The following is a 13635-nucleotide window of genomic DNA, read 5'->3' on the forward strand; positions in this document are numbered from 1 at the left end:
AGAATTGCAAAGGGATATGGGCCTGAGTCTGGAAAAGGAAGAAGGGCGGTTTTCTTTGGGGATGAGGGCTAAGAATGTAGAGTTGGTGAATCCTCCAATCTTCCTTTTTCTTTGGACCCATCGGATCATCTTAGTCAGGTCTTTTTTGATCACATTCCAGTATTCCCTATAGAAACAAATGGGGAAACTGTCAGGGCCCAGATTTCTCTTTTGATTTCTTCTTCTTCGATGTCTTTATCGATGCTATCGTTCATTTCCTTTGTAACTCCTTTGGGCATGTGCTTGAGCAAGTCGGCATAGTCTTCTATTTCTTTATCCTCAGTCAGCAGGTCCTTATAGTGTTTAGTAGTTGCCTTCTTTATAGCCTCTTGAGTATTATGTTGATTTCCTTCATTGTCTAGGATTGTATTGACATTGTTGCTAAGCTTCCAGGTTGTGGCCTGTTTGTGAAAGTAAGCAATGTTTTTATCTCCCTCTTGCAGCCATAATTGTCTGGATTTTATACGCCATTTGATTTCTTCTTCTCTATTTATTCTGCTCAGTTGTTCGTATAATTCATTTTCTTGCTCTTTTCTTTGGTGTGTTAATCCATGTTCTTCAATTCTTACCTGCACTTCTTCTAGCTCATTTTTAACTCTCTTTTTGTTTTCCTCTGGTTCTTGGTATCTTTCTTTGGCCCAATCTTTTAAAGCCTTCTTGGTTCTTTTTAATTTCGTTTCCCAAATGAAAATAGGCGAGCCTTCCACATGCTGAATCCACGTTTCCTTGACAATTTCTCTGACCGCAGGTATTTGATTCCAAAGGGGGCTGAATTTGAATGGAATGGGCCCAAGAGGGCGGTGGTTTTCCAGAGTTAAGGTGATTGGGTAATGATCAGAGGCAGATGTGCTGAGGACATTAGAGTATCCTACAGAGAAATTTGAGAGGAGTGATATGTTAACTAAAAACCTGTCTAATCTTTCCATTATATTACCACTGCCAATTCTGCGATTGCTCCAGGTATATCTGCGATTTTTGGGAATGATATCCACTAAATCGTTGTCCTGGATGATTTCCTCCAGGCGCTCTCTAAACAAATCTGTAGTAAAAGTGTCTCCCCTTTTTTCATTTGCATGCAGTATTAGATTAAAATCACCTGCAATTATAATATTTGGATTGCTTTCTCCATCAATGCTATTTTTTAAGTCATCCCAACAAGTTTCCTTTTCTCTATAGTGATTGGGTACATAAACATTGTAAATGATCATTGTCTGGCTGCTTGTGTTGTTGTTGAGAGCGGTTCTAATCCAGTTCTGATGAGATTTTGTTGCAGTGCAAGTCCATTTGCTGTTGTCCCAAATGGTAGCAATGCCTCCCAAGGCTCCTCTAGATTAGCTGATGTTGCCCGTGAATCTCTTCTGTTGTTCTATAATTTTTTTCATTTCATGTTGGTCTTGTTTTGTTTCTTGTATTAGCATTATTTCTGGCTTCTCATTGTAAATCAGATCTCTGAGGGCTGCAATTTTAGAGGGGTGCCCTAACTGTTACACTAAAAAATGTCACCATGACTATTTACAGTTAGTATGGCTCAATCAACAGTCATGCTACCCTCTTAGGCAAGTCTTATGCCTCTGCTCTCCATGTCAAACTCCAAAAAAGAGAGAAAGTCTTGTATAAATGTATTTATCTCTGGGGACGCAGGTTCTCTCAACCTTACCTGCGGGGACGCTCCCAATGTTCACAAAAGCTGCGTCCAAAGACGCTCTGTATGTAAAGGGACAGGTGCGTCCCCCTGTAAAGGTTAGAATGCGCAAGTTTCATCTTTAAAAAGTTACTTGTGGTCATTTCTAGAGCATTCTAGAAGGTTGTTCGACGTGTATTGGGCGCCTCCAGATGGTTCATGCACTCCTATCAAAGAGGAACTTATCCCATCAATAAGGGAGCTATCCCACCCAAAGAGGGGATTATCCCATTGATGGTGGACCTGATTAACCTCCTCTTGAGCACTATAAATACAGGCATTGGGCCAGAAGGAGAAGAGGTTGAAAGCTATACATTTCTAAGGGTAAATGCTGCAGGAATTAGGACTCCCATTTAGAAGCTTGTGAGGAGAGATTGCCATCTTTGCTTGTTCTATTTGGAAGTGGGTGAGCTTTGTCAAAGTAGAGGAAGACTCTTGTGGACCCTGGAAGGAGCTTGCACAACACCAAGGCTCAGGTTGTAATGGTTCCTTTTGATTACCTTTAATGCAAATTGGTCCATTCTTCTCAATAACTTGTTGTTTATGGGTTATTTCATGTACTCCTTGGTTGAGGACATTAGAGTATCCTACAGAGAAATTTGAGAGGAGTGATATGTTAACTAAATACATGTCTAATCTTTCCATTATATTACCACTGCCAATTCTGCGATTGCTCCAAGTATATCTGCGATTTTTGGGAATGATATCCACTAAATCGTTGTCCTGGATGATTTCCTCCAGGCGCTCTCTAAAAAAATCTGTAGTTAAAGTGTCTCCCCTTTTTTCATTTGCATGCAGTATTAGATTAAAATCACCTGCAATTATAATATTTGGATTGCTTTCTCCATCAATGCTATTTTTTAAGTCATCCCAACAAGTTTCCTTTTCTCTATAGTGATTGGGTACATAAACATTGTAAATGATCATTGTCTGGCTGCTTGTATTGTTGTTGAGAGCGGTTCTAATCCAGTTCTGATGAGATTTTGTTGCAGTGCAAGTCCATTTGCTGTTGTCCCAAATGGTAGCAATGCCTCCCGAGGCTCCTCTAGATTCGCTGATGTTGCCCGTGAATCTCTTCTGTTGTTCTATAATTTTTTTCATTTCATGTTGGTCTTGTTTTGTTTCTTGTATCAGCATTATTTCTGGCTTCTCATTGTAAATCAGATCTCTGAGGGCTGCAATTTTAGAGGGGTGCCCTAACCCCCTGCTATTCCATGAAAGGATTTTCAACATGGCGCATTGGGTGTGCGGAGAGGTGCTCGCCTCTCTTGGTCTTTACCACTTATTTCTTTCTCTTGATGTCCTTGGATAAAGGATTCTATTGGAGTTTGCGTTCCCAGTGCTATATCCTTTTGGGCATTCTCCTCCCTGTGTTGTTTAGCGGTTTTTCTGCCTGGCCCTGTTTTTTTGAAAGAATCACTGGGCGCTCCATGCTCTTTAGAAGAGCTTCTGGTAATCCTTGAAGAGAGGGACTCGAAGGGGGGTTGAGAAGAGGTGATCTGAGGTTGAGAAGAGGTGGTCTGAAGTTGAAGGGAAGGAGGGGGCTCGGAGGAAGGAATATCAGGGGCGGAGTCATCTGTGGAAAGGATCAAAAAGGGATTGGAAGAGGGGGGAAGGGGAGGATCAGGAGTAAGGGTTTCTGAGGGGTTGGAAGGTGGGGAGGAGGGGCGTTGTACAGATGGCCCAGGATTGCCAGAGTCCTTGGATGATTTAAGTGGAGGGGCTGATTTCTTTTTTTTGACCGGTTCCCATTGTCCATCTTGCTCTTCCTTATCTGCATTTACAGTTTTAGTACATCTATTAGCAAAATGCCCGTACTCGTGACATACCTTGCATTTAAACGGTATCTGTTCGTAATCCAGCGGCTGAATATGGCTCCAGTCGTCCACTTTTAACAGTATTGCTTCCGGTAATCCTCGACCAAGGTCCACTTCAACGCATATCCTAGCACAGGCTTGCATGTTGTCCTTGGGTTCGCTGCGATCGATGTATTTGCCGACAGCGTTTCCTATGGCTCGCACCGACTCATCTCCCCAGCAGTGTAGAGGCAAGTGAGGGAGACGGACCCAGACTGGCACAGCATTGGGGACATCCAGTTCCGGGTCGAAGTCCGGGGTCCATTTGTTGAGGTAGAGACCCCTGGAATCCATGAAGTATGGTCCGTTTCTAAATATCAGATCCTTGTCTGCTTTGGTTTCAAAATGGAATGTATAATACCCTCTTCCGCAAAATTTGATCGAAATCTTCCCTGAGATCTTGTCCATCCAATTTTGTTCGACCCATTTCTGAACTGTTCTTGGTGAAGGCCAGAGGTCTGTAAACTGTCCTATCAGACCTTTCTCTGCAAGAGAGATTGCTGCCATGCAGGGGAGGGTTGGAGGCAGCAGAACTTCCTGGAGAATGTCAAGTTTTTTCACAAATTTTGAAGTTGTTGGCTTGGGTTGCTAAGGAGGGAGTGATTTGATCAGATCTAAGAAAGCTCTTTGAGGATCGAGGTCCTCCTGAGGCTGATCCGGAGGGGCCATGGCAGGGGCCCAGGCCCAGAACGCGTTGATGTGCAGCAGCAGGTCGTCCTAGGGCCGGCGTGCGCTACCAGCAGAGTGTACTCACAGCAACAACAAAAAAAATACAACTACTTGAGGATATTTAACGTTAATGATGTAAAAAATCTCATAAAATCAAGGCATGGTAGGTATAGAACAAGAGTTGAAGAATTTGGGAAATTTGATGAAGACAAACAGATTTTGGATGTTGGCATGTTTTCCAGTTTTATTAATAGCAACCTACGTGTTTCTTAAAAAAAAAAAAAAACAGAATTTGAAATAGATATATACTAATTATTGTGCTAAGTGGTGCATTCTACAATCTATGTGATTCCATTTGTGATCAATCTAGAGTTGCTACATGTAATTTTAAAATTAAAAATAAATATGATATAAAATTAACATGGACAATGAAGTATGTTAGTTATTGTGCGGAGAGAGGCATTTTACAACATGTATGATTCCATCTTGCTCAACGTAGATTTGACATGTATACTTTTAAAATAAAAATAAGGATGATATATAATTAAGGTGAGAAATTAAATATCTTAATTTTCTTTTATTGTTAAATTTAAATATAATAGTATTTCAATATTATTACTCCTTTTGCGAAATAACTTTAATCTTTCTACTTCACTAATTTAGTTAAAATTTAATATTTTTATTTTGTTTAAAGTTCAAATGAATTTTTTAAAACCTCTCATATTTTATGTTATTTATTTTATTTTTGGTTTAAAAATTTGTTCTTTTCTAATTCACTAATTAGAAATTTATACTTTTATTTTGTTTGAAGTTTAAAAGAAATTTTTAAAACCTCTTATATTTTATATTTTATGTTATTTAATTTATTTTTACTTTAAAAATTAATTTGTCTAATTATTAATGTAATTAAGTATGGCATACATATTTGCACGTTTAAAAGGGTTAGCGGGTATAGCTAAGAGAACTTGGCTTCAATCCATGAGAAATTGCCCCAAAAGGTACAAAAAGGCGCTCATAAGATTGCTAAATTGAAAAAACTATACATTTTTTTAATAGTAATGACCCAATGACTAAGCATGAGCTTAGATGTCCCGTATTAACCACGAACAGAGTGAAAACTCCCTAGGGCCACTTACTCCTTGATACTAATTAATATAGGCTAAGCATGTCATTTCGAGGAATTGAACCTAGGTGGTGAGGGAGTTAACAACCCACCTCAACCACTTGGTCTACCGTTACTTGACATTGTACTTTTATTTTAAATCATAATTGTTATATTAGGATTTTTAGTGTATTTTTTTTAATTTGTAATTTGTAATTATGTGCATCATATTTATAAATGTTTTAGCTATATGCACAGCTTCTAGCAACTGCCAACCAAAATTTATATGAAGTCAAGAAACCAACAAGAGGAAGGAAAACGGAGTGAGTCATGAAGAAGAAGAAGGAGGAATTTTAACGTCCACGAGACTAAAGATAGCCTATGGGACATACTAATTTGCCATCTGATTTCTACATTTAGCCCTTTTCCTATACAATGTGACAACGAGAGCTCCCAATTTCTCAACAGTCCCCTCACTAGATATATTATTCCAAGAGCTTATTGTTAGAATATTTACATAATTATCCATGTTGTCATTGAAAGAGAAGGAAATTACACAACTTTTTGATATTCCAACCCTCATTGAGGAGAAGAATGCTCCAATTGATAAGATGAAAAGTCTTATGAATAATATAAGTTAGTTAAGGAATGATTTTTCAATTGAGAGAATAAGAACATTGGTCGGAGGAAAAGGAATAGAGACGAAAACAAGCAATGAATAGAAAGCTCAAAATTGAGAAAATGAAGCAAAATGGAAGGAGAGGGAGGAGATTAGGAGACAGAGATAACTTGAGAATTATGTGCCACCTTATACAAATGAGCTTATAACCTGTGATCAACTTTTCTCTTACTTGTAAAAGTTTGTTTTCGTAGAAAAGGAACATGCCTTTGCACCTCAATAGGCAGAAAATGTTTCACATAAGCGCTTTGAAGATTTGCAACATATTTAGAAAAATCATCCAGATGAAGATTTGGGAGTTTGGTTCTCAGGCCTCAACTCAAAAGGAATGTCTAAGAGGGCCAAAGGGCCAACTGGTGGAAAGTTGAAAGAGAGAATTTCTTTATCTATTGATGTCGTTCCTTCCTTTCAAAAAGTTTTTTTTCGTAAATAAGATAGTATATTACTTGGTAAACTGACAGATTACAAAAAGGATTGTGTGGGAAAGAACTTGAAACAAGAACCAGCCGAAAAGCTAGTGTTAGTCATAGCAATGTTGTATTTACAGTATTACTCAGACAAAGAGGGAACATACACAAAAGTGGAGCCGAGAGGAGCTCTCATTACAACATTTTCAAAATTGAGATATTAGAAACCGAGAAAGGAGAAGAGCGCCTTATGGCAGCCGACCATGCAGATATTGTTAACCTCTGCGACAAACATCCTTTCGCGGAGGCAGAAGAACATACCCATGGGAAAAAAAACAGGGAAGGAAACTGACTGCATTACTCCTGGTTGGTGGTGACCCGATCCTCATCCAGACGAATGGGAGTCTCCTGAGAGCTTCCCTCCTGTTGCACAGTGATGACCCGACAACTCGTGGAGGCCCCAGGGTCCTCTTTCTTAATGCTCAGGAACCTTGAGCGATTGAATGGACCTTTGATGTTGACTTCTTCTTGATGACAGTATAATTTGGAGCGTCCTGAGCGATAAATCTGCAATGGTGGATGGCTTCTACATAAACTACAAATTTTTCAGTGAATCGATCAATCTTAGTTTCCAAAGCCTTGGAGCACTCCTCTTGTTCCTACATGGCAAGCCCCGTGATGGTCTTCAATTGCCACCAGGTTTCAATTGTATGCACGTAGAGGTTTTCGCACGCCCGGGCGAGATCAGGGTCTAGAATCCAAGCAAATTTTGCATCGACCTCCTCCGTGGTGACCTCTCTGTGGAGAATGTTTGCGTGGGCCTTTAAGTCTGAAATTCACTGTTGAGTTTCTAGATTAACCGCCGCCATGTAGCACAGAGTTGCGCGCCTAGCAGCAATCTCTGCACGAGTGGTAGGGGCCGGGCCCAGGGACTGCCAACGGGAGGCAGCACGACTATGCGCGCCTCCCCTACTTAGACCAGGGGTGGAGCCATTCCTCATAGCCATGAGAGAAATAGAAGGACTGGAGTGCAAGGGGAACCAGAGAGCGAGGGGCCAACAGAGGAGGGAAAAGGCAGTGAGAAGAATGAGGGGGAGAAGGAGGAGGGTGAATTTATATATGCTAGGAGGAAGAAGGAGACCGGAATGAGGGAGAGGGGGTAGGAAGGGGAAGCATGCGAAGATCTGAGGAGGGGTGGAGGAGTAATGGTAGAGTAGAGAGGATGAGACTGAGAGGCAGTAGTCACCCAAGGGAGAGGGGAGGTGGCATCGCGGCTCTGTAGATAGGCGAGCCAAGGATGAGTCTGTACTCTGGCTCCCTCCACCTATCCTTCCCATTGATGAGAGAATCAACCTTGTAATAATGAAAGGTACATGAACAGTTATTGTTCGATAGAGTAGTTATCTTCTCCATTGATTGATGCACATTGCTAACGGAGTTCCCTTCCTCCAGATCCTACCATGCTCGGGACTTCAGGCATAGGGTCCCAGCCGTACCCTCATTCGCTAGTCTGTCCACAAATTTATTTCCCTTCCTTCTGATTGCTTGAAAGTGGAGGCCTACCATGCTGTCAATTCCCTGCTTGATCCATTGTGTTTTTTTGTTTGGGCGCCAATTTTCTGAGATTTTTTCCACCTCGATACCCTTCTGAAGTTTTTTGCTAATTTGGGTGGCCAACGTGGAATCTCCTTCAATGATCATAGAACTGAGGTTTAGGTTGTGCGCTATGGCGATGCCATGTTCTGGGGCATGTAGTTCTGCGACATTGTTGTTGGTTGAACCTATATTTCCCTCATAAATCCATATTATATCACCTTTAGAGTTTCTGATGACCCCTCCAAAACCTGTTGGGCCCGGATTCCCTTTAGTTGCGCCATCATAATTGAGCTTGAAGGTCCCCTGCTCTGGCAGCCTCCATGTGTTATTTTTATTTTAATGCCTAGGGAGGGGAGTGACTTCACGGGCCTTAATATGAAGGAGATCCAACATTGATAGAATATTGACTTCGCAAAGGGTGGGGGGGGATTTGACAGTCTGAGTGGGTAGAGAGGTCATTGTTTCGTGAAGAACGCTTTTGATCTTCACGATAATGAATTCCTCCTGGATGGAGAGGCTGCAAAAGATTCTCGTGTTGTGTTCCTTCTAAAAAGCCCAGAAGATCAAACCAAGAAGTAAATTCCAAGCTTGATTAACCAGAGGATGGGGGGAAAAGGTCGTTCTCCAGTTCGCGATGGTACTTTAAATGGAAGTGGGGTCCCTATCTGAGCATTTAAAGACCAAAGAAATCCAATTCCATAAATTGGACATGAAAGGGCAGACATTTAATAGATGATTGGGGGTTTCTTCTTCTTGTTGGTAGAAGGGTCATCTCGAGGGGCCAATAAAGCCTTTTCTTCTTAGGTTGTCCTGCATCCTTTTCTCCAATTTGTTTATCAAAATCTCCCAAGTGACCCAGGATCGAGGCCTATCTGTAAGGGGAACACCAAGGTAAGTGGAGGGGAGAGTGCTAATAGGAATGGCTAGGAGTCTGGTGATGTTCCTACAAATGGGTAGTGGAGTGTTAAAGAAAAACAACTTGGATTTAAGGGGATTGATGGAGGTGCCAGAAGCGGTAGAGAAGTTCGTCAAGATGGACATGAAAGAGGCAGCCTCTTTGATGGATGGGAGGCCCATGAGAAGAGTATCATCCACAAATTGTTGGTGAGTTGTAGGGGGGGCTGAGGCATGGGGCTGGAGACCAGAGAGCTTATTTTCATGTAGGGCAACAATGATAGAGCGACTTAGCCCTTCTGCCATTATAACAAAGAGGAAGGGAGAGATTGGATCCCCTTGCCTGATACCCCTTGTAGGATTGAAGGGTTGCAAAGGTGATCCATTCACGAGGATGGAGAAGAAATCTCCTGACACCATAGCCATGATCCACTTGATGCTTTCTTTATGGAAGCCGAATGCATCCAAGACTTGGCACATATAGTTCCAACAAATATTGTCAAAGGCTTTGGACATATCTAGTTGAATCATCATTCCAATTATTTTTTGGGATTTGAGAGAATGAATAAGCTCATGAGAGAGGATGATACTATCCATGATTTGTCTTCCTTCCACATAGCCAGACTATTGGTGGGAGATGAGGAGAGGGAGGATGACTTTAATTCGATTGGCAAGAACTTTGGAGATTATTTTGTAAATGACATTGCAGAGGGCTATGGGCCTGAATTTGTCCAGGGAATCCGCAGCGATTCGCTTGGGGACCAGAGTCAAAAATGTGGAGTTAAGGGCTTTGAGGACAGAATTCTGAATTCAATATTCCTCCACTATGGTATGAACATCCAGCTTTATGATAGGGTAGCAAGCTTTGTAGAAATCAATGGTGAATCCATCCGGCCCTGGAGCTTTTCCATTGGGCATTCCCATGACCACATCTTCCACTTCCTGAAGGGAGACTTTCCTTAGGAGAGTTTTGTTATGGTCCTCCATGAGGATTTTGGGAATATTCTTGGTGATATTTTTAGTGTCCTAACCCTGATCATTCCTTGGCTCTTTAAGCAGAGATCTGAAATAGTGGATGAGCTCTGTTTCCAACTCCTCTTAAGAGTGAATGAGATGACCCTCTTGGCTCTTCAGGGCCAGAATTTGGTTTTTCCTTCTATGTTGTATCATTGTTTTATGGAAAAAGGTCATGTTCCTTTCCCCACATTTCAGCCAATTTATTCTGGATTTCTATTGCCACAGCTTTTCTTCCTGAATGGCTCTTTCATCCCATCTTTTTTGTAGTTGTTATTCCTCTTGCTTAGTAATCTCTTTTATCCCTTCTTCTATTATATTTTGTTGAAGAAGTTCCAGTTGGTGTTCCAAGAATTTTTTATCCATAATGACATTTCCAAATGTTTCTATGTTCCATTTTTTTATTTCCTCTTTGATATGTTTTAACTTTCGTTGGAAAGTATACATTTTATTTCCAATTCTGATGGGAGAGTAAGTCCACCAATGTTTCATTTTTTTCCAGGAAATCCAGGTGATTCAACTAGAAGGCCTCAAATCTAAAAGGCTTATTCTTCGGACTCAAGGAAATTTGAATCTCGAGAGAGATAGGCCAGTGATCAGAGCTTGCTTGCAAAAGGATTCTTGCCTCCTTTTCCTAGGAGGTGAGATAGGTTGCCTTAGATAAAAGGAAGTGGTCTAGACGGGATGTTATTTAATAGTCTCCTCCTCTTCTATTATTCCAAGTGAATAATCCATTGCTAGTGGGAATGTCGATGAGGTTGAGGTTTTCAATGGTGGCGAGGAAAGCCTCAGAGTCCTTATCTAACTTCTGGATTCCTCCTTTCTTTTCAAATAAGTTAGTTATCATATTGAAATCACCATCTATGAGATTGATAGGGTGGTGTTGAGGGTCAAGAAGATTGGATATGATTTGGAGCATTTTGATACAGTCTATCACCTTGTGCGGGGCATAAACATTAGTTATACTAATGGTCTCGTTGGTGCCTATGATTCTTAGGATCATTGTTAAGGAATGGTGAGTGGCCAGAGAGGAAATAAGGTCGAGTTTGGAATTTTTCCAAAAATTCATTATGCCCCCTGTCGTGCCTGTAGCCGTATTAGCCAAGGAGCTGTAAGGCTTGAAGCACGAGTTGAGAAGGAGGGGAGGGTGAGTCGAATCCAGTTTCATTTCTTGAATGAGCAAGATGTTGGGATGATCAAACAGGACTCTGCTTTTTAAGATGTGTTTCTTCCCAGGACTGTTAAGTCCCCTAATATTCCAAGAGATGCAATTCATTGACATGGAGATGGGTATAGAGCAAGAGCCTTTACCTTTCCTTCATTGATTAGCTTGGCTCCCAGTTCTTGAAGGAGCTGACTAGTGGTCTTTCATCCTTGCTTTCTTCTTGAGCCTTTGAGGTTGAGTCCTTCTACTGGAATGTTGGCTAATATTCCTTTTCAAGTTGTACTTTCTTATGCTGGATAATGAGCTTTGAGTTTTAATTCTTCCTCGAGGGGATAAGCTCCTTCGATTTTTTGTAATTGTTTTTCTGATATGGCATTTATTCCATTTTGTTTCCATTCCTCTGCAATTGTTGCGAGGTCTACCCCCTTCAGATCTTCCTCTATTGTGTTTTCCTCTAATGTTTCCTTTGTTTTTACTTGTTGCATTTATGTATCCGCTAGCGCCTGCTCCTTTCCTCTGTTGGTATTACCTGTATCCTTTTCATCTTGTTCACTATCTATTGGGTGCCTTTCTTCCTCTCCTGCTTCATCTGTTATCATTTCGTTAGGGTCCCTTTGCTCTTGGGTACTGTTCAATACCTTAAACTGATTCTGGCTTGCTTCCTTGTATAGGTTCTTCTTGGAGGTATCTTTTTTCCTGTTATTCTTGTTCCTAGAGATTACGTTGGTGAAACCTTCACTGTATTTTTGTTTATTTGCTTTCTATTGAATTTGCGGGGTTTTATTCAAGGGTCAGTCTCGGAAAAGATGCCCATGCTCATGACACTTTCTGCATCGGAAGGGAATTTGTTCATAGTCTATACTTTGCAACCAGACTTCATCCCTGAAGATTAATTTGATTGCTTCTGGCAAGGCACCAAAGACGTCTATATATACGTAGATTCGAGCGTAGGAAACATAGTGACCCGTTCTGGTGCCTTCAGACATTTTGATGTACTCCCCCAGCTGGTCTCCTATTCCTTTTAAGACTAAAGGAGCCCAATAATCAGTTGGTAAGGAGTAGAGGCATACCCAGATTGGAACCCTAGTAAAATCCTCTTTTTCTGGTGTGAAGTTCTCCCTCCAGAATCTCATGTATAAACCAGCTGAGTTGTAGAAATAGGGTCCTCCTTCAAAAAAATTGTCTCTATCTTCTAGGAGGTCAAAGATGACTGTGAAGAATCCTTTAGAGCCCAACTGAAGTCTAATCTCCCCTTTGGGTGTCCATTTTCTCTAGATGAACTTTCATATAACTGCGTGTTCCTGCATGTATTCTCTATATTCAGTTACCCCAGGGTCCTGTATTTCTAGTTCTGGGATTTTCTTGGCTTTGGGATTATAGTTATTCTTGGTATTTCTCCCCTGATCTTGTGGTTGCTCCTAAGAATTTGAAGGATTGACATTAGCAGGGAAGGGAGAGTCAGCGGCCTTGCCCTTGTCTGCTCGAGTATCCTTGGTTGATCTTTTCATTGTGTCTTCATTCCTTTTTGGCAGCTCGTTTTGTTGTGGATGAGTAGTTTCTTCTTTATCAGAGCTTCCTCCTGGTGGTGTGCAGAAGGCAGAGATGGAGGCAAAGTTTGTGAAGAATGAGGCTTGGTCTGGCAGCCGACCAGAGACCATATCCTTGAAGGAGCGGGCACCAAGAAGTTGTTGCGAATCCGCCATGGCAAGCAGGATCCCGAGGGCTAGAACCAGAGGCACCAAGGGGATGTCGTGGAGGGCGCACAAACCCTAGCGTGCACAAACCCTAACGCGCACTTCAGAGAAAATATGCCTTCCTTTCAAAAAGTTGGTATTAGAGCCCCCTCAACAATTGGTGAAGTTTCACCTTAAGATATTATTGTTGCTTCTAATGGTGATAATGGTGTGTTGAGTGTGTCTGAAGTGGTTATTGAAAAATTTGTTGAAGTGACCAATGGAGATGACATAGAAAACAAAAATTTTGTTTAGCCTATTGAAGACCAACTTTCATGAGGGCTCCTTCTAATGTTTAAATTGGGAATTAGCAGTGTATAATATGAAAGACCCCTCATTGAATTGTTTAACTTCAGTGTTTAGAGTATTACCTTATGCCTTTGTAAACTTTATGAAGTGAAAAATACATTTGTAAGTACCATTCATTTTTTGTGAATTGATTTTCTATGGCAGTGAGAATAGACCCATGTTTCAACAATCTTGATGAAAAAATTATATTTTCTTCTTGAAATTTCCATAACCTTTTATGCACAAGCACATATCCCTCAGGAAGTAATTTTTGTGAAAGCATAATGTTGTTGACATTCTATGACAACCACATATGCATAGGTTAGATTTTATTTTATTTTTTTTAGAAGAGAAAAATCTAATAATGACTTTTTCATAATTCTAGATGCATTTACTAAATGTATCATTCATTCAACTCGAATAAAATATACAATTTTTCTAGAGAAAAATATACATGGACAACAAAAGGAAGATAAAGGTTTGCATAGAAAAACTGCCAAACATGTTCCTTT

General features: G+C 40.8%; 1 protein-coding gene across 1 annotated transcript; it reads right to left on the bottom strand.

Moving 5' to 3' along the window:
* Positions 1–149: 149 nt before the first annotated feature.
* Positions 150–1247, bottom strand: LOC149238920 (uncharacterized). The gene has a single exon (XM_089369698.1). It carries the CDS (start codon positions 1245–1247, stop codon positions 150–152), a length of 1098 nt encoding a protein of 365 aa, XP_089225824.1.
* Positions 1248–13635: the final 12388 nt, after the last annotated feature.

Source organism: Pinus tabuliformis, chromosome 8 (genome assembly GCF_031772625.1).
Source record: "Pinus tabuliformis cultivar Carrire ecotype Pingquan chromosome 8, CPIR1, whole genome shotgun sequence".
NCBI lineage: Eukaryota > Viridiplantae > Streptophyta > Pinopsida > Pinales > Pinaceae > Pinus > Pinus tabuliformis.

What these genes read in the sequence shown, in the direction of transcription:
- LOC149238920 (XM_089369698.1), bottom strand. Translation starts at nt 1,247, where the DNA reads ATGATCATTTACAATGTTTATGTACCCAATCACTATAGAGAAAAGGAA.